The sequence below is a fragment of the Sturnira hondurensis genome, unplaced genomic scaffold, assembly GCF_014824575.4.
Source record: "Sturnira hondurensis isolate 20B ecotype Veracruz unplaced genomic scaffold, ASM1482457v3 Scaffold0004136, whole genome shotgun sequence".
Classification (NCBI taxonomy): domain Eukaryota; kingdom Metazoa; phylum Chordata; class Mammalia; order Chiroptera; family Phyllostomidae; genus Sturnira; species Sturnira hondurensis.
In genome coordinates, this window is record NW_028076767.1 from 29,708,084 (window position 1) to 29,729,709 (window position 21,626).

The 21,626-nt window shown below is 40.9% G+C and overlaps 2 protein-coding genes across 9 annotated transcripts in view; one reads left to right on the plus strand and one right to left on the minus strand.

Annotated features, from left to right (window-relative positions):
- Nucleotides 1–5,518: 5,518 nt before the first annotated feature.
- NCOA3 (nuclear receptor coactivator 3) overlaps nt 5,519–21,626 on the plus strand; it is a 98,451-nt gene continuing 82,343 nt past the window's right edge. For 7 of the 8 annotated variants that reach the window (XM_037044236.1, XM_037044240.1, XM_037044239.1 and 4 more), the window contains exon 1: nt 5,519–5,663. The gene's annotated coding sequence lies outside the window, so the exon portion shown is untranslated. The remainder of the gene's footprint in view (nt 5,664–21,626) is intronic. The other variant, XM_037044242.1, reaches the window with a different exon arrangement.
- Nucleotides 17,094–17,598, minus strand: LOC118985575 (NADH dehydrogenase [ubiquinone] 1 alpha subcomplex subunit 12-like). Its single transcript, XM_037044244.1, has one exon. It carries the CDS (start codon nt 17,590–17,592, stop codon nt 17,155–17,157), a length of 438 nt encoding a protein of 145 aa, XP_036900139.1. The 5' UTR covers nt 17,593–17,598; the 3' UTR covers nt 17,094–17,154.

Sequence of the window (21,626 nt, forward strand, 5' to 3'; positions counted from 1 at the left end):
GACAAAACATTGTGGACAGTATGCTCTTGTTTGTATAAGAAGCAACACACGTATAAGGTTGTGTAGGCATAAAATATCCCTGGAAGACAAGTAAGAAAAAAATAAGACAGTGGTGTCCCTGGGGACAGGAAGGTTGGGGACAGGGGTGGGGGGAGACTTACTTTTCACTGTTTGCTTTTTAAAATTTCTACCGTTACTTTTAAAATTTTCCTTTTCCTATCTCTTAAGATATGAAAATTATAATTTCACAATTGTATCAACTATAACACTTAAAAATAACAGTTTTATTGAGCTATGATTCACAAACCAAAAAATTTATCCTTGTAAAGTGAACATGTCACTATTTTTCAGCATATCCACAGTCACACAACCATCATCACTGTCTAACTGCAGAATATTTTTAACATCCTGTAAAGAAACTGTGAACACCCTCATAGCCATCATTTCAAGCCCCAATCCTCCCAGCCCTCAGCAACCACTAATTTACTTTCTGTTTCTATAGGGTTGTCTATTCGGGACACTTCACATAAATGAAATTATATAATATATGACCGGCTTCTTTGACCTCGCCTGATGTTTTCACGGTTCACCCAGGTGACCGCATTGTATCAGTACTTCGCTCCTTTTTATTGTGTAATAATGTTCCAGTGTATGGCTAGAGCACATTTGTCCAACCATTCATTAGTTGATCATCATTTGAGTTGTTTCCACTTTTTGGTTATTATGAATAATGTTGCTATGAACATTCCTCCGCAGGTTTTTGTCTTCACGTATGCATTATTGACACATGTTTTAAATTAGCTTGGGTATAGAACCTGGGATTGAAAATGCTGGGTCAAATGGCAACGCTATGTTTACCATTTTGAAGAACGGCCAGACTTTGCAGCAAGGGCTGCACCATTTTACAGTGCTTCTAGCGATGTATACAAGTTCCATTCTCTCCTCTTCTTTACTTACACCTTAACAAAAAAAAATTTTTTTAGCCTTCCTGCAGTAGGTACTTTTTAAGCATTTGGTAACAAATTAGTTTTTCCCCAAAGCAAATGCATGTAGTGAGTGTGTCTCAGGAATTTAAAAAAGAAGTGAGTTGGTCTTAAAATTCTTCCAGCTGTGGAGAGTCATTGGCAGGTTGCAGGGCGGGCAAGTCCGTTGCAGCCAGACCGGGTGCCAATTTCGGCTGGCCTGTGTGCCACATGTGGTACGAAAATGACAGGTCGCCAGCCCTGATCTAGGTTTAAAGTGAGGGGCCTGAACACAGTTGCCCTGTGCTGAAAAGCTCAGGCTGCCTGTTAGTACCCCACATTTGCCTTAAATGTGATTCTTTGCAGAGGCGTTTTCCCCCCTTTAAGCAAACCAACAGGTAAAGCCCTCGTTGGCTATAACTCTTTTCTGTCTGTGTGTCTGCCACCCCATCAGGTGTGTGTCCTACCCAAGGAGTAGAATGGTCCAGAGTACAGTCTGGGGGTGGAGCCGGGACCAGTGCCAGCTCATTTTCAGATTAGGTATTTTGAAACAGAGTTTTAGCCATGTGCAGGGTTTAGGTATCTGCCTGAGCGATGTATTTTCACTATCAGGAAAATTTCAGACTGTAATAAGGCAAATAACTATAATGAGGCAAAATGGAGGGAAAAGGAGGAAATTGTTTCTAACCTTTGGATACTAATCCCTACAAACCCTAAGTTTGAAACTGCCATACATAATCGTGATTAACGTTTATTGCGGGTATACTTTGTGCTTGACACTGCTCTCAGGGCTATCAGCATTGTTTTATTTAATCCTCATTATAGCCCTATGAAACAGGTATTACTATCATGGTGGTTCCCCTGTTAGGAAACGGAGACACACAAAGTTTAAGTAACCAGCCACTGTCACACAGGTTTATAAGGAGTGGAACCAGCTGAGCGAGTCAGGTTGTGAGTGCCAAAGCCCACACTCTTAACCACTAGGGATATTGTCACACAATAAAAGAGAGAGGAATGCAGGGGACTATAAGAAGAGCAGGGACAGAAGCAGAACTTCTGGGCTGGACCAGATAACTGAGAAGCATTTACTTATCCACTCATCCCTGAAATACTGGATGCTTGGCTTTCTAGATTCCCTTGCAGCTAGGGGTAACAATGCAGCCCGTATCTCCACTCTAGTGAGAAGTATGGGGGCATTTGCATTGTGGGTGGGGAGCAATGAGGGGAAAGGAGAAATTTTGGGAAACAGTTTTATATGAAAGAAAAAGGCAGAGAGACCATGTTTTTCTTGGCATCTATTCACTCTTCTGCTTCCTGCATTTGGATTTGATTTGTGAGTTGATGTGATGCTTCAGCTCTGGCAGCCATCTTGTGCCCATGAGGCTATAAACTAAGGACATAATGTCAATGTGCTGAAGATGGTGGAGCCGAAGGCCCTTGATGAAAACTCACTCTGAAACTGCTTACCTCTAGACTCGTTATGTGCAACAGTTAAATGTCTTTATTGTTTTTGTGCCTGTGGAGAGGCAGTAAAGTATAATAGTTAACAATATGAGCTTGTGAGCCTGGGTTTATATCCTGACTTTAGCACTTAGTAGCTCATACCCTTGGGCAAATTAATTGTTCAGTGCCTCCATTTACTCATCTGTCAAATGGAGACAACGAAAGACCGAGAACAGAAAACTTGCAAGAATAATTCAAGAAACACCTGTGCACCTTGAACCTAGATTTACTCATTGATAAAAGTTTGCCGCATTTGCTTACATGTGTGTATTTTTCCCCCATCTGAATTATTTGAGAGGAAATTGCAGGCAGGCTGGTTAACATTTTATCAGTCTTTTATCAGTCTGTTGTTTCTGCAGTTGCAGAAACAACATGTGACCCAAACTAGACCATTTGGACAAGTTCTGTTTTTGAATTTGAATCTTGGGGTAGAGTGATAGAATTAATAAACTGATTTCTTTTTTCTTTCCTTCTCCCCCCTCTCCTTTCCCCCTTCTTCTTTCTCCGACAAGTATTTATTAAGTGCCTACTATAGGCCAGGCACTAATCTAGGTGCTGGAGACACTGCTGTGAACCAAACAAATTCCCTGCCCTCTTGGAGCTTATAGTCTAGAGAGGGAGATGGACTATTAAAAAAATTCAGATAGCCCTGGCTGGTGTAGCTCAGTGGATTGAGCGAGGGCCTGCGAACTACACGATCGCGGTTTGATTCCCAGTCAGGGCACATGCCTGGGTTGCAGGCCAGTTCCCAGCAGGGGACTCAGGGGAGGCAACCATACATTGATATTTCTCTCCTTCTCTCCTTCCCTTCCCCTCTAAAGATAAATAAATAAATAAAAATTCAGATAGTGTTAATCATTCTGAAGAAAGTAAGGTAGGGTAATGTGAATGTGTGTGTGTGGTGGGGGGCGGGTAGTGCTTAGAAGATCTACCTGAGGAAGAGACTTCAGAAGAGATCTTAAAACAGCAAGGGGCAGCAAGCCAGAAAGGAAAATTTCAGACATCAGAGCAAACAGCAAAGTGAAAGGTTCTGCGGCAGGAGCATTTTTGGAATGTTCAGGGAAGATCAGGAATGTTGGTGTCCGGCATGGGGGTAGGAAATGAGAAGAGATAACTTTACTTGAGATCCGATAAGAAAGCAGAGACAAGATCAGTTAGGGGCTGGGTCTGATCTCGCGCGCAATGGGATGCCATTGGAACATGTTCAGGTTGGAAGTGACATTCGGTAATTTATGATTTTTTCAAAGCTCCCTCTAGCTCCTGTGCAGGGAGTGGCTTATAGGAAGACTAATGGGAGAAGCAAGGTGCAGTTTAGGTGAAAGGTCATGCAGGATCTTAACATTTCAGTTCTGGATTCTCAACATGTAAGAGTATCATTCATTCTGTGGTTTGGTGGAGTGAATTCATCCTTGCAGCAAATATTGAACGAGTGCATTAAGCTCTGTAGTGGGCACTAAGACTACATCATGAAGAGACACAATCCCACCTTCATGGAGCTTTCCTTCTAGTGAGGAAAAGTGATAATAAATACCATAAGCAAACAAAAATAGACAGTGTTTCCAGTGATAAAAAATGCTATGAAGAGAAACGAAACAGGGAAGAGTGGTAGGGAAAGCTGGGATTGGAGTGGGTGGAAACATAAAATAGAGAAATTAGGGAAGCCTTCACTGAAGAAGTGACATTTGGATGATGACCATGGAGATATGAGGAAGTGAGAGACTTGGATTTTCTGGGAAAAAAGTGAACTAGGCAGAAGAAATAGCAAATACCAGCTCTCTGAGGCCAGAGTGTGCTAGGCATGCTGGAGGGACCCCAGGGAGTCATTAGTGGGTGGACGAGAAATGACTAATGAATTTAGAAATGGAAGGGGAGGGGAGTCACAGGATGTGTGAGGCTTAACGACAAAGATTTTGGAGGAGAGACAGTAAGTAACTTGGTTTTCACCAAGACCTTTCTGGCTGCTCTGTTGAGAAGAGACTCCAAGAGGAAAAGGGGGAATGGAAACAGGGAGCAGTGAGGAAGCTACTGCAACAGCCCAGGTGGGAAATGATAGTGGCGGAGCTAGGAAGTGGTTATTTATTGTATTCTATTCATACTGAAGGCATTTCATATTGATTCATTATTATTGTCTAATATATCATCCATATAAAAATTTCCCCAAGTCCTTTCTACATAAAAAAAAGTGCAACCAACCAAGGAAAACAAACAAATAAATAAATAAATAGCCATGAAAAATTTAAACCCAGGAGAAAAACAAAAACAACCAAAGACAAAAAACAACAACTTGGATCCAATTTGTTTCCACCTCTTTCAAGGTAGGCGTTTTGCAGCATGTACCACGTTCTGGATTTGTCTGATTGTTTTTTCATGGTCAGGTTCAGTTTAGCGTCTTTTTTTTTTTAAACAAGAATACTCCAAGGATGGCGTTATGACTTTCCCATTGCATCCTATCAGGAGTCACATAATGTCAGCTTGACCTATTGTTGGTGGTGCCAAGTGATGGTGATTGGTGATTGATTACTTGGTTCAGGTGGTGTCTGCAGATCTCTCCAGAAAAGCAAGCTGTTTCCTTGTTGTAAATAAGTACTCAGCGGCATGATACTTTAAGACTGAATATATTGTGACTATTCTACAGCTCAGCAAGCTTTTACCCAGTGACTTGAGTACCTAATGAAGAGCCCTTTCGCTTCTGACCTTGCGCCTCAGTATGCTCCTCTTCACAGTGAGGATAATAGTAGTCCCTATGGGATGCTCGTTTTGAGGATCAGTTCTACCACACAATAAACGCTCGTTAAGTATTAGCTATTACTGGACCAATTTACGAAAAAATTAGGGGTAGAGGTGCATTCCAATTCGCCCCACCCCACAGCAGCTCCCAGGTGATTAGTGCGCCAGAGCCCCCGAAGGGTCCACCAAGCCACGCCTTCGCGTCGCAGAAGCCGTGCTGGGCAGGGGCACCCGGCGCCCAGGCCTCGCAAGGCCCCCTGGGACCGGTAGTGCTGGGCGTGGCCCGGGGACTACATATCCCGGCGGCCCCCGCGCCGTGGCTCCAGCCGCTGGCTTTTCAGCCCTTCCACAGCGACGGCGGCAGCCGTGGTGGCTGGGTCGGTGGCGGAGGCGGCGGCGGCTGTGGCGGCTGCGGACTGAGCAGCGAGTTTCCGATTTAAAGCTGAGCTGCGAGGAAAATGGCGGCGGGCGGTGAGTGCAGATAAAGGAGGTGCAGCAGCGGGCGAGGGAGTGGGTGCGAGGCGGAGGGAAGAGGACGAGTCTCCGGGGCTGCCGCGAGCCGGTGGCTTCGGCTCCGCCGAGGCGCTGAGGGGCGCGCCGAGTGGGGGGCGCTCTGAGAGAGTTTCGGGGTGCCGGGGCCGCGCCGCTTCCCCGCAGCCGGGAGACAGCCCAAGCTGGGTGGCAGCCGGTTTGGGACTTCGAGGGGTTCCCGCGGGGAGGGGTTACCCCGAGGAGTTTGGGGGACCGCGGGGGCCCACTTCCCCCTCCTGCCTTTAAAGTTTTACCTTCCTCCCGCCTCCCCAGCCCTTGAGGGCGGCTTTTGGAAGCTGCCCGCGTCCCTCTCTGCCCGCTGCCGTGGCTCCTTCGCAGTTATTCGGAGGCATTAGTGGGCGGGGGAAGCCGCCCAGACCCCCGCCGACCCCCACCCTGCCTCCCGGTCGTATTCAGGCTGGGCTCGGATTTTGCTGTGTTTACTCCTGCGCTCGGGCATTTTTAATGTTTTTCACGCCAATTATCTGCGGAATTTCCATTTTGGGCACGGGTGGGTTCTCAGCAGCTTTCTCAGTCAAAAGGCGTTTTGCTACCTCTGGTGTGAAGGCGGGGATATGGCAAGTGGGAAGTTGGTGGGTGCATTTCGGGTTTGGCTGTCTTTATTACGACCATTCCCTCGCCGCGCCTCCCCCCCCCATCTCTAATCTTCTTACGGACATTGATGCCATTTGTAGTGATTTAAAGAAACTGTCTTGCACACGTCTTAAAAAAACAAAACAAAATAGCGCAACAATCCGAGTCTTCGGAAGGCTCGGTCGCTTCCTAGGCAGCTTGAGGGCACTCGGGGTGGAAAGTTAACCCGAAGAGCAGTTGTCAGAGGGACAGAGCATCGTCTCCGGATCTCCCTCCGCGGCGAGGTCGGGACTCCCACCCGGACCGGCACGAAAGGTTGCGATTCTCTCCGAGTCAGAACTTTGCTTTTTGCCCCCCTGCCGAATGCGAAGACTTCCTATTTGCAGTTTTCGAGCAGCGCTTCCAAGCCAAGCTGTTTTTGTTATTACGCCTGCCCCGCGAAGAAACAGGAAGGCGAGGACCAGCTGGCGCGCCGCGGCGCGTTTCAATGGGGCTGAGCGGGAGCGCTGCAGCGCCGGGTTTAAATGCCTGGCCTCGGAGCGGGCCCCCGGCCGCGGGAGCGCGGCGGCGTTGGTGGCAGCAGGTTGTTGGGAGGATAACGGGGGAAAGAGATCGCAGGGCTCCAGGGAATGCCGCATAAGCTGAACGGAGAATCGCAAGTTTGTGAACTGCTTGCCCTCATTTAATTATTGCTTACTCAGGGTAGGTTACGTCAGATATGCTACCCACCTGGAAAGGTGCACAAACCTTTGAAAAAGGGTCTCTGAAAGCCTTTGAAAAACAGGTCTCTCTCCTCCCCCGACCCCCTCCAATTCCCTTCTCCTAGGAGTCAGCGACTAGGACTGGTTTCTAGAGTATCCTTGGTCCTTGGGATAATTATTTTAGTAAGGTTTGCATCCGAAACACACCCCTGTCGAATACCAAACGCAGGGAAGTGAGATGGGCAGAAGGGAAAATGGGTGGCAATACTGTTTTCTTTTTAGTGTCTTAAAAAAATGTTTAGCTATTAAAACTTAACTGTTTATGTTGTGTTGTCTACGAACACCCTTAAAGAAATAACAATCTGTGAGGCTTGAGGAGGAAGAACCCTGCTGGGTTCATTGTGTGTATGTAAAACGAGCCTCTAACATGTAAAATGATATTGAACACTATAGCTCCTGTCACTGGAGGTTGCTTCAGGTTCTGCATTTAAATGAGCAGCAATGTAAACCGCCTGCGATCCTAAATTACAGACGTATTTTATGTATCGGTAGAAGTGACTTAATTGTTTAAGCAGCATTAGAAAAGGCATACGGCAGCTTCTGGCATATGAAAACTAAATTTTGGATGTGAGGATCATGGACTAAGTGGGAAGCTGTAATGTTTCTAGAGCAGTTATAGGAGATGCTTGTACCACGACATATTCCTTAACTACAGAGGCTTTGAAAATGCAGAACAACTCCAGCGTAGTTAACAGGATTTCTATTTTTATGTGTTAGAATGGTGGTTTTGAATTTACCAAGATTAATAACAAATTCATTAAAAAATGCAGTGATATTAGAGCTTAGGGTACTAAGGATTATATTAAATAATTTCATTGTATTGTGCATTTTCCCTCCTGTATAAGATTTTTTTCTGTAAATCGCCTCCTACCCTCTAAGCAGATAAGTTAGAATTGATTCAGTAAGGACTTAATGTACTTAAGTACATTAAGTTGGGCCCTGGACCCCTTTTCTAGGAGCTATGTAAATAAAAAATAGTTCTTGAAATGGTTACTTTCTAATGCTTTCTTGACTGGTCTTTTACAGTAAATGTTACAATGTCAGGGACATACTGAAGAATTTATAAATATATAAAAAATTCAGTCTGTTGTGTATTAGCAGTATGATTCTAGAATGGTTCTTTTTTAACTTGAAGACTACTTTGTTTTTGAGAAGTCTTTGAAAAGAATGACTAAACATTTCTTATTTTGGTAAGATAGCAAAATACTATTATCCCATCCTTAATTGGTATTAAAATAAGTGGCTTTAGGGTTTTTGTTTGGTTTGCATTTTTGTAAGCTGTATGATTTCAGGCCTTGGCCAGAGGATGTCGACTACTTTTGAAAATTTAATTTGTTGAAAATTTAACTTGTTGCAAGTTTGGAATGAATATAGCCTGCAGTTATTATTTGTCTACACAGCAAAGGGACCACAATTTAACACAGTTGTTACTCTTTTAATCATGACTGAAGAGGTACTGCGGTTTCTCATAGGTTAAACCGGAGGGAACCTGTCCCAGTTTGGTTTGAATTTATTATACTTTGAGGTGAAGAATATTCCCTATTTGCATTATTGAGTGGTTATGGCTTTGGGAGCAGAAAATTAGTGTTGAAATGTGTGCTAACTATTCTTTTTCCTCATAGTTCAGATGAAAGAAAGGGATGACTGTATCAGTTTAGAATCTCAGGGGCAGCACTGAGGTTGAATGCTGCAGTAAAAGGTAGGCATTTTTTTCCGTTTTGAGTGCTTTTGGGGTAGGGGGTTGGTTACACAATGAACGTTGCACAGTCGAAGTGGAGGAGGTGCTATATTGTATGAGGCTTATTTCTTCACCTGTTAATGTTTTTAAGGTGAATTCATTTGGCCCATTTGGTTTTCTGACAGGGTGTCTAGGAGATTATTTTGAGTCAAAGATGCAATTTATCCAGAACCTAACTTTATTTTCAGCCCCCTGACAGACAATGGGATTGACTTAAATTGAATTGCCTCTCCCTTTCCAACTTCTGGTGGAGAGTTGTTGAATGAACAGGAAAATGGCCAGAAGATACCCAGCAGGAGTAGAGGGAAGACTGCAGTGTCTGGGAGGCTGGTTTGTCCGCAAAGTGGATAATCTTAGACTACAGGCTGCCACTTCCCACCTTTGTCGGCATTAAATCGGTTTGGTAGGTTCTGCCAACCTAGGGCAGTTACAGGGGACAGTAATAAAGGTTTATTTCCACCAGCTGTAGTAAACTTTGTGGCCTAGAGGCAGAGGAAAGAAGTCTGACCTAAGAGGCACACAGGCTTAACCTATTTCAAAGAATATTCTAAAGAGCAAATGAACTAGTCTCTTCTGTTTGTCCTTTTCCCTTATTTCATTAGGAATACCTGTGTCCTATTTTTTAGTTTTTTTTTATTGCTAAGTTGTAGGAGAGTGTGACTTTTTCGCCTGCTGTTCACCTATGAAGGTGTTCTTCTGAAATGTTTAATTTCCCTGGTTAGAGGCTCTGAGGATTGTGAAGTGTGACTTTCTGGACGATAGACTACTTGATTACTGATTTTAACCTATCCTCACGCACATCTTGGTGAAAAGGGAATATTGGCCTGGGTATTGTATAGTATTGGCTAATCTGCTGCTCCCTGGGGCTAGGCTTTTGGTAGGTAGCTGTGGCAGCAGAGTTGGGTTGAGTAAGTTGGAGAGTGGTGGAGGGATAGATGGGAAAGGGTTGCCGAAGTCGGCGTAATCCTCAATTAGGATAAGCCTCCCGGTTAATTGAATGTTGAGTATACAGGTTAAATCCCATTATAACAAACTCCAGGGAAGTAGCTAAATGATTATGTTGTACTGGAATTGAGCTTTATTGAGTGCTGTTTAGTTCGTCTTTTTGTTTTTGTTAGAGATGTGGGAAAATTTTTATTGATTGTAATAATTTGACAAGTAGTTGTTCTTGAACCAATGTGTTTCACCTTCATTTTTAATGCTTTCCCCTTTAAAAAGGGAAGAAGCCATGTTGAGCTGGGCAGATAATTTATATACCCCCTCCTTCTAATCAAATAACTTCATTGGTTTATCATTACAACCAAATAAGTTTATTAGAATAAGAACTACTGCCACCATCAAAGTGTGGTCAGAGGAAATGGGAATTTCCCCAGGTTTCCAGGTAACTACTGCTGGTAATTTTTTCTGCCCTGACAACTTTTTGAAATAAATGGATGCACTTCATTTTGGTGTGAACTTTCCTTCGTCAATAATAATTATTGGGCTGAATAATTTTTGTTGAACCGATGTAGTTTGAGACCTTTAGGTTGTTTTTTAAAAAAAGTGATGGTACTATTAAAATCTTTAAGATAACCTCCATATAAATAAGAAAATTTTCAGAAACAGGACTAATATACGTATGAGAAAATACTATTTTTATGCTTGTCCAGAAATACATTTTTTCTGTTTTGTACTTTCAGATTGGTTTTGCCGGATTTCAGGCATTTACAGCCCGTCTTTCAAAGGCTAGCATTTTTATTTTGGGTAGAGAGTTTTGATTGGGTGCTTGCAGCAAGACATTTTCAAAGTCATTCTGTTAAATGTATGTTCCATGGAGGAGGGAAAAATCTGAAAGAGGGAATTTCAAACAACCCAAGCAGTGTTTTTGAAGGTTCTCAAGTCTTAAGAATAATGACTGACTAGTAGGCAGGAAGCCTGCAGTTGCATTGTGGTATTGTTCCTCCATCTTACGCATTTGAGAACAGGAGTACAAAAGAGAAGAAAGCCTGGGGAGGGAGAAGAAAGGGTTTTAACAACAACAGAAAAAGGTGGGGGGGGGGACTTCTAGAGTAAATATTCTTTGCTTTTCTGTTTAAATGAAACCTAAAACCAAATTATTTTGCTTTGAGAGGAAATGTTTGTTTATCATAATCTAAATGTCTTAAACTGACACTTTTACAAATGAGAGTTAATTGTTATTAGTATTGGTGGAAAGAGCAGCGTGATCGCATACTCAGTTTTAAAACAGAACTTAAAAAATATCCACACGTGAAAACCTTTAAATATTTTCCTCCTGTGTTAAACAATATTATTTATTAACTTGTTATTTTGAAAAGAATACTTACCAGTGAAGAGTTGAGAATCGTTTGTGAGTTTGTACTGTAAGGTTTGTGCACATCGGTCTTTTCTTAGATTTATCAAACAAGGGGGATGGATGGAGCATGCTGTCTCCCAAGGTTCCTTTTATTAGCTGTACAGAATTTTTATTTACATTTTATTGGTCAAACTATAAGTGAATTAAGCTTTTTATACCAGATAATGATGTGAAGATGCAAGTTTCTTTGCTGACTCATGAGTGTGGGGACTGGATAACTTTGAGCTCCTGACCTCATCCTAGTATATTCTATGAGCTGCCAAAGTGTGTGTGTGTGTGAGAGAGTTTTAAACCTCTTCCTCTGGTTTAAGAAAACGAAGTGATATTTTCTTTACTCTCAGTAAAGCTGTCATCGGTGAAATTATTTCTAAATTTAAGTCACTGTATAGAGTAGCTATATCAGCTTGATTTTGTTTCCAGATTGAAATTTGGCAACTTTATTTGAAAATGTTTTAAGTATTACCCAATGTTCTCTTCACCAAATTGTGTCTTTAGTTTTACATACTCTCTGCCTCATCCAGGCTCATCTTTTTCCTTCTTTACCTGCCTGCTGGTTGTGTTTCACGACCATACTTTTACCTCAGCCAGCGTAGTTGTCTCCCTTGCCGTCAGAGCAAGTGTTTGATGGCATCTAGGAAAATTAACTTCACCAGGGAGAAAAATAGTTCCGTATGCATGTTGCATCTATTGGAGGCTCAGTGGTATCTTCTTCATGTAACACAGAACTTATAACTATATTAAGTTTTAAAAATCATTTCAGGAATCAGTAAAATGAATTCAGGAAGCCACTTTCAAAGTGCACAACCATATCTACAATGGTGGAAACTTTAGGTGTATTGGTTCCAAATTAGGTAAATCTGAAATCATCAACTTTAGCTAGTAGCCTCAGTCCCCCTCTTTTTTCTCCCAGGGTGCAAAATAGCTCCCATATGTGACTTTTTTTTTAAACTGACTTTTCATACTACCATTCTCTTTGCCATGGGGTCTTAAGCTTCAATCCTTTTAAATTTGCTACTGCTTGGCTGCTGGCCCACTCCCCCATACAGATACATATTTAATGTTTACCAAGTTTTTACTATGTACAGCACCGTGAGAGTTAAGAGGTTTTGACCTTCAACTGTGCACAGTGCTCACATCACTTCAGTACAAGGCAATCTGTTTTGCCAATTAGAGAATCGTGGAGAAGTTCAGAGGAGTAAAGGGCCTACCTCTGACCAGGCGATCAGGATGCAGGACTTTGAAAAATGAGTAAGATTTTAATATGTAGAGAGCATAGTTCCTGTGGGTGAGAAATCATTAGCAACAGCTCAGAGGTAAGACATTTCAAGGCTTGATTATTTAAATATTCGATTAATGTGGAGTGAGTGATGGTATTGAATAAAATGGTTTTGTTTTTGCAGAATCCTGTTGATAACGTTTTTCCCAAATGCTCTATACGTCTGCCAATTTAATCTTATTAAACACCATGTGATCACATATTTTTGCTTAAAAATCTTCGGAGTACAACCCAGATTCCTTAATCTAACATCAGCTGTTTTCACAGTGTTTTTTTAAGTCAGTTTTTTCCATTTTTGTTGCCTTGTTTTAGTCATAATAATTTTTTCTGCTGCTTCTCCCTTGTTATCTTGCCTAGTCATTAAGGTCCAGCTCAGATCTTATTTCATTTAAATTTCCCAGACCACGACTGAAAATATACCATAGTTCTTGTTGCCTGGTATGAATTGTAATTATCTCTCTACATAGGAGTCAGTATTTATTGATTGGTAGGACAGATGCAAATTGTCTGTTCTTTGAGGTAGGGACCATTTCTTTTATAAGCTTTAAAAATTCTTTATATATTTATATATTACATGTATTATTTTTTGAATTATATTCATTTTAGGTATCCTAATACTTGGTGTTTGGATATGAAAACATCAACTCTCAAGTTAATTTTTCCACTTGGATATTGAGATAACATTAGAGTCCTAAGGATTTGCTTGGGACCTGTGTCTCCCTCATAGTCATCCCAGATAAAGCATGTCTGGGCCTTAGAATACATTCATATTTTCCAGTCGTGTCCTCCTGTAAGTCATGTAAATTGTTTTTACTCATTATCATTATTCTTCAAGGAATTGTGCTAAGCATTGTGGGCATAAAAATTTCTTTGTGATCTAGGAGTTTATAATCTAGTTGAGAAATAAGTATAACTGAAAACCATAGTTGCAGCAACATAAGTGGTTTGGAAGTTCAGAAGAATAAAAGGTTGTTTTCAACTGGGATTGTTAAGGAAAATTTAATGGAGGAGATGGAATAGATTTAAAGGGAATTAATTGCTGCTTCTAATCTTCTCTTTCCCACATCTTTTATTCTGTAGGACTTACAGTAAAAAAATATTAATTGGTTGAAATTGAAAAGAAGGCATAGACATGTAGAGTCAAAGCAGTATTGTGAAAAAGGCGTATTGTGAAAAAGTAAGGCCCCTGGTACCCCAGGTCTTTGTAGCTGCCCTTTCCAAAGGCTGTTATGTTAGAGGATATTCTTTTAAAAAAATTAATTTATTTTTAGAGAGAGAATAAGGGAGAAAGAGAGGGAGAGAAACATTAGTGTGTGGTTGCCTCTTGCATGCCCCCCAGAAGGGACCAGGCCCGCAACCCAGGCACGTGCCCTGCCTGGGAATCAAACCGGTAACCCTTCGCTTTGCAGGCCTGCGCTCAATCCACCGAGCCACACCAGCCAGGGCTGTTAGAGGGTATTCTTTACATCTAATTGTCTCTGTCTTCAGTTTCTTTCTCTTTTTTTTTTTCTATTCTCTCACCCTCTTTTTTTTTTTTTTAAATTAACAAATAGAATCACAGTGGGCTCCCACTGTTTTCACTTAACGAAAGAACTTAGGAGAGCCTTTTATACCTTATGTTTTTAAAAGTCTATATAATATTCCATTGTACAGATAAATTTGGTAAAACTCATTAACTGGTTTCTCATTGCTGCTTTCAGTTTTTTACTGTTTTGAATGATTTAATTGGATGTGTAGCAAATTGGATGTAGTTCTGTGTGCTGGAAGGAGTATATCTTAGTACAAAAATCTTGGAAGTAAAAATTCTATATCAGAGAAAATGTACATTTAAAAAATTTAATGGTGCCCTGGCTGGTGTGGCTCAGTGGATTGAGCACCAGCCTGTAGACTAGAAAGTTTCTGGTTCAGTTCCCTGTCTGCAATGTCTGGGTCTGTGGGCCAGGTCCCCAGTTGGGAGCATGTGAGAGGCAACTGATCAGTGTTTCTCTCACCCAGCAATGTTTTAAAAAAAAAACATTTAGTGCCTCTCTAGTTCTCAAGCCTTTCATAATCTGACTTTAATCCACATTTCCAACATTATCTTCTTAATTCTATTAGTCTTTTAAAAATTTTTTTTTAGATTTTTATTTATTTATCTTCAGAGGGGAAGGGAAGGAGAAAGGGAGAGAAATATCAGTGTATGGTTGCCCCTCATGTGTCCCCTGCTGGGAATTGGCCCACAACCCAGGCATGTGGCCTGACTGGGAATTGAACTGGGAATCAACTGCGAATCGAACTGCGATCCTTTGGTTCGAAGGCCTGTGCTCAATCCACTGAGCTACACCAGCCAGGGCTAATTCTATTAATCTTATACTTAAGTTGCTGTTAAGTCTCCTTTGCTTTGCCCTCCATTCTTTTACCCCAATAAAGTTCTCTTTTCCATGTTCTGATTTATATTCTTTGATATAAAAGAAGAAAGTTACCATTTGTCAAGTGCCTGGACAGTGTTGTGTGCTTAATGTACATTATCTCATTTAATAGTCTGAGTTCTTTGTTGTGGAACCCACCATTTGTTTCCCAAATGTTGTCTTACTCAAAACCCTGTTCAAAAATACAAAGAGGTGATTCTATTAAAATTTACTTTTTAAGTTGAAATTTAAACTGTTTAGTCATCGTAAAGGCAGCAGAGTGAGGCTTATGAATATAAAGTTTGAAAGTGGGTTATGAAGAACTGTTATGGATCTAATCTATCTCTGCCTCTAGTTTGTAGTATTAAGAAAATCCCAACTCATACAGAGAAAGAGTTGCAAATGGTCTCAGTTCAAAAGTATATTTTGAAATAAATAACAGGTACACACAGGACAGATTCAAAAGGTACCAAAGAAAAGTAAGGCACCGCCTTCAGCTGTGTCTCCGCCGTCTTCCAAGTGCCTGCTTACAGGCAACCATTGTCACTCGGAGTCTAGGCGCATAAATGCAAGAGTTTTTAAGGTTAATGAATTTCTGCCACATTTTTGGGTAAACTTTATATTGATGTGTAACATACATTCAGGAAAGTGGACAGTTACAGTCTGATAAACTTTCATAATGAATACACCTATGTACCTGGACTCAGGAGCCCTAGTCTGGACTGTATATACTTTTAAAATAAACTTGGAGAAGTCTTGTATCTGTTTTTATAGTAACTAAGTTCTTTCTAATGGTTACACAGTACTCAATTGCATGGATATATCATAATTTATCCAGTTTCATATTACAGACAAAGCTGTAAGTGAATATCCTTAATACATATTTTTTTGTTAAAAAGTATATAGAACTTTCTAGAGGTGGGATGCTAGGTTAAAGAGTATGAATTAAAAAATTCTGTAGATAGAGAGCAGTTGCTCCCTGTAGAGATTATATCAATTTATAAATCCACTAGCAGTGTGTGGCAGTTGCCTGTACTCTCCTCTCTGAGTAACATATTGTGGTATCAGGTTTTTTTAAAAAATATTTTATTTATTTACTTTTTAGATAGGGGAAGGGAGGGAGAAAGTGAGGGAGAGAAACATCAATCGGTTGCCTCTTGCACACCCTCAACTGAGGACCTGTGCCCTGACTGGGTTTGGGAATCGAACCGGTGACCTTTCAGTTTGCAGTATGAAGCCCAACCCACAGAGCCACACCAGTCAGAGAAGGCTACATTCAGTCTCCTTCTGGGTTTTGTATTCAGCCAACATTCTCTATTGAATTGACTTGGCACTTTTGTTGAAAATCAACTGAATGTGTATAGGTCTAATTTTGGAGTCTCCCCTCCCTCCTTCCCTCCCTCCCTCCCTCCCTCCCTCTTTCTCTTCCTTCCCCTCTCTCCTCCTCCTCCTCCTTCTCCTCCTTCCTCCTCCTTTTCTTTTTCCCCTGCCTCTGTTTCCCCAACTTCCCCTAGTCCTGAAATCAGTTAGGATCAGTTCTCCAACTTTGTTCTTTTTGAAATTGTTTTGGCTATTCCACCTCCTTTGTATGTCCATATAATTCATATCGTTTATTTTTGCAAAATTTCTGTTGTAATTTTGAATGTGATTGCACTGAATTGGTTGATCAATTTGGGGAGAATTGGTTTCTTAAAAATACTCTCTTCTGTTCTGTGAAACAATATATCTATTTGTTTAGGTCTTCTTTAATTTCTCTTAGCAGTGTTTTGCTGTTATCAGTGTACAGCTCTTATAAAGCTTTTGTCCAAACAATAGTTCCCTGTTTTTATTTTATTTTTTTAAAAATATTTATTTATTTATCTTTAGACGGGAAGGGAAGGAGAGAAGGAGAGAAACATCAATGTATGGTTGCTTCTTGTGCATCCTCTGCTGGGAACTGGCCCCTGCCAGGAACTGGCCTGCAACCCAGGCATGTGCCCTGACTGGGAATCGAACTGCGATCATCTGGTTCACAGGCCCGCGCTCAATCCACTGAGCTATACCAGCCAGGGCTCCCTGTTTTTAAAAGTGATTGTAAATAGTATTTTTTGTTTCCAATAATTTAATATACAGAAACAGTCGATTATTGTATACTCAGTACATTGTACCTTGCTAAACTCATTTATTTTTGTAGCTTTTGTGTAGTTTGCATAGGATTGTATACACAGATGACCATACTATTTTTTTTAATCAAATAATTTTAATCAAGTTGACAGTGAGCAGTAAAAGTGCATTTAAAGAAAACCCCCATATTTTACACGTTTAAACGGTTTTCCATTGCCTTTACTTGTAAGGTGTTAAGGGCGGGACCCACTCTTGAATCTTCTTCCTAGTGGGGGAATAAGGTACGTACTGTTCCGGAGTGCTGCTCACGTTGAACTTATGGTTCTCCCAGATGAACCTGCAAGGAGTAGGCGGCTTGGTTGTTGGAGGATCATCAGTCATGCAGTGAAGCCACCGATGCCATTCGGAGGGCACCATGCTTCCATCCACATCCCAGAACGTGTTTTTGCCATTCATTTCAGTAGTATATACAACCCATCGGTGACGGCCGAAAAACTGCTTGTCGTCTTTATAGTATTTGTTTCCATATTTGTCTTCACCCACTAATGTACCAACCCTCACATCATTTAGCCTGAAGAGCATTTGTAGATAGCCTCGGAGGCCACCGTGGCCGCTGACCTGTTGCAGCCCGCGCTTCAACACCTGAAGGTACTCCATCTTGCCCCGCAGGCCCCGCCCCTCAGGTACCATGAGCATACTATTTTTGAATAACAAAACTTTATTTCATTTTATTTGTTGTAATGGCTGGTGCTTCCAGTGTAGAGTTGGGATTATTTAGTTGTGATTGCATTGAATTGATTAATTTGGAGAGACATAATCTGTCTTGTTTTCAATCTTAGAGAGTAAACATTCAATCTGTTAGTTATAGGTTTGCTGATCTGCTTTGTATCGTATAGCTTCCTTTCCCCCTTCCATTAGTTATTGAGTTGTAGGAGGTTTTATTTATTTTTAAATGTGTAGTATGGATGTGTGTGTGTGTGTGTGTGTGTGTGTATTTAGCAGCAATATGTTTTGCAAATACTTTCTCCCAGTCTTTGGTAGTACATAATCTTTATTTGGTGGTCAGAGATGTCTCCACTAATTTTCAAGTTCTTGGTCATATGTATATTTTGGGGAATGAATGTTTTAAAGCTTGAATAATAGTTAAGCAAACACGTATTATAGACCCCATTCCTTAATTTGTGTAAATGGAAAGAAAAACTAAAATTGTTTATGTGTAACATACTAGTTCTTAAACATAGTTAATTATGTTCTACTTTATTTAACTGTTAAAAGTCATTTTCCATTTTAATAGTGTGGAACTTGATCTTTTTCTCTTTTTAGTAAGAATGAATCAGGCCCTGGCTGGTTGGTTGGAGTGTCTGTGAGTGAGGGGTTGCAGGTTTGATTCTCAGTTGGGGTGCATCCCTGGGCTGCGGGTTCAGTTCTGGTTCCGTAAGGATAAGGGTGTGTAAGATCCCCCGTATGAATGGGGGGCAGTGGTTTACGCTTCTTCCTCAAATCGATGTTTCTCTCTCTCTCTAAAAACAGTGAAAATATATCTTCAGGTTAGGATAAAAAAAGAGTAAGTCTTTGTCTATTTCCACATTTATTATTACAAATTAGGATTAAAAACATTGATTACATTGGTCTGGTATAATCCTAGTGAAAAGATTCGGAGATCTTCCTAAGAGCTCTGATTCTTGTGAGATTTTGTCATTGTTCTCTCTTTAACCCTCGCTGAAAAACCCAGTCTTTATGGCTTGCTTCTATTAGTACAGAATATCTTTCCTTTTTTACCAATTTAAATTTTACTGTCTTCTCTTTTCGTGGTTCTCTGTGCTTAACTGTTCTGCTGAGTTGTGCTAGCTTTTTAATGCCTCCACATCTGTGCTGTGGGACATGTGTGACACTAGTCACATTTAGTATTTCTATTAAATTATTATAACCTTAAATCACCTAAGTATCTCCCTGGATACTTTTTCCCCCTGCTCAAAAGAAGTGATACCTCAGTTTACTTACCAGGCCTCTCACCTAATTTGAAGATACGTATTTTGATTCTGTTCTCTCTGAATTTATTCCTTCTGTCATGCTGGCATTTTGGAGCATTTTACAATTTACATTTAAGAAGCTTGTTTAAAAAAAAACACAGTGGAAATTTCCAGCTTAAAAAAATTTGACTACTGGTCTAATGACTGCTTTGCAGGAAGAAAGAAATATGAAAAAGAACCGCAGACGTTCTGGATGTCAGCCTGTGAAATTTTCCACTATTTCCCATAATAACGTGCAGGCATGCTTATACTGCTGGATTCAGTGCAACTACAGTTGCGTTCTATCAGTGATAAAATGGCATCTGGCTAGCTTTCAGTGAGCAGTTCATAAATTCACACATTTAAAGTACTGTATGTTTGTTTTATCTCTGCCTGAAGTGTGGCCATAACACTGAACTTGCGAAATGATTTAAGAGTTTTCTGATTCCAAAATTTCTGTTTCAAATGAATTTTTGGTTATTAATTTCAGTGTAGAGTTATGCACCTGAGACTATAGACATATAAAATCATTCTTTTAGTGATGTTGCTGTATACATTTTTATTTTATAGGATTTTATACTATCTTGAATGCTCAGAAAATTCAAACAAAGTTTAAAGAAGTTTTGCATAAGATTTTCACTGTTTGATGTGATTTAAGAAACATTTTAGCCCTGGCTGGTGTGGGTCAGTGGATTGAGTATCAGCCTGAGAACCAAAGCATTGTAGGTTCTATTCCCAGGCAGAGCACATACCTGGGTTGTGGGCCAGGTCCCCACTTGCAGATGTGGAGAGGCAACTGATTGATGTATTTCTCACACATCGATGTTTTGCTCCCTCTCTTTCTCCCTCCTTTCCACTCTAAAAAGAAATAAAATCTTTTTTTTTAACTTCTTTTTTTTATTTTTATTTTTTTTTATCTTTAGAGGGGAAGGGAAGAAGGAGAGGAACATCAATGTATGGTTGCCTCTCGTGAGTCCCCTGCTGGGAACTGGCCTGCAACCCAGGCATGTGCCCTGACTGGGAATCGAACGGCGATCATGTGGTTCGCAGGCTCGTGCTCAATCCACTGAGCTACACCAGCCAGGGCTAAAAAGAAATAAAATCTTTAAAAAATATTTTTATCCTCTTCCAGGTTCCTGTTAATTTTTCAAAGGGTTAGTAGATTATTGTAACCAGCACTTCTACCAAGTTTCATCTCTTTCATGGCAAATGGCTAACAGTGGTATTAAGGAGTGAAATTGAGAAATTCAAGTTTTATGAATTAACCTTTTAAACTCATGCATTTCTACAGTGAAGAATTTGAGTGTTTATAGTGATACAACAGATGTGCATGCATGTCTTTGTATGTTTTAACACTCATAAATCACATTTTGAAAATAAAGGCCTATTAATGCGTAAGTAGTGTGTCTTTTCCAGGACTGTTAAAAGTCTTCCATCTGAACAAGAATGGCATTGTGACATAACAATGGCCTCCACCCCTTCCCTGCAGTCCACTCTTTCCTTGTGCAGCCTCATCCTTCCTCTTGACCTTTCCTGTATCTATAACTCTTCTCCTGTCCTCTTCACGCACTTCCTCTTCTCAGCCCTCGTTCTGTCTTCAGCTGTTTTATCCCTTTCCTCTCAGCTTAAATTTCCTTTGGGTTACAGCCCCCCCACCCCAGTCCGGCAACTTTCCATCCTTCGAGTCTCGTTGTTTCTAGTTGTTCACTATTAACCAAGTCTCTTCTTTACCTTCAGAAGGTTTCTTTACTCCAAATGTTCTCTGCTCCTGGCAGATCAGTTTTCTTTTAGCCTTTGATCCCTCTACACATACATCCTTATAAGTCTTAAATCTTTCAATTTTCACTTTTGTCTCCACATTTTCATTTGTTCCACAGAGATGTACTGAGTCCTAGCTATGTACCAGGGGATTTACCAGTGGCTAGAATGGCTATGAAAAAAAATGCGTAAGGGGACTGGAAACTGGTGTGTGTATGTATGTGTTGTGGAGTTTACATTTTAAATGAGTATACATGGAAACTTCTGAGAAAATAACATTTGAGCCAAGAGTTCAGGAAGTAAGCCTTATGAACATTGGAGTGTTGGGAATGTTCCGTGTAGAGAGACTGGCTGGTGCAAAGGCCCTTTGGTGGGAGCATTCTTAGAGTACGTAAAGACCTGCCAGGTGGCCAGTGTGCTGGAGCACGGTGAAAGGAGTCAGTAGGAAAAGAGATCTGAGGGTTAACAGTGGAGCCTTGTAGGGAGTTGTAGTGTCTTTAGCTTTTACTTTGAGCAAGGTGGGGAGCCACTGTAGGTTTTTAACTTCTGGTTATTCCAAAAAGATCCCGTGATTATTGATTTCCCCCTCCCATGAAAGCATTTCATTTTATTATAAAAGTAGTTAATTTAGGTTTGTTTGGAAAATATAGAAGAAAATAAAAAAGAAAAGAAAGAACAAATAGATTGCTAGTAACCTCATCACCCATGATTGAAGATTTTGTGTGTATATAGGTTCCCACTTGTTTTCCTTTGTGCTTGTGTGCACGTGTGGGCATGCATGTGCACACATGCACACACACTGTTGGGTTTGGCAGACAGCAAATAAGCTGACTTAGGCTTTAAAGAGATGCCTCCAGCTGCTTTGTGAAAAGTAGCCTGTACAAGGGCAAGAGGCAGGGAGATGTAGTAGGAGGCTGTTACAGT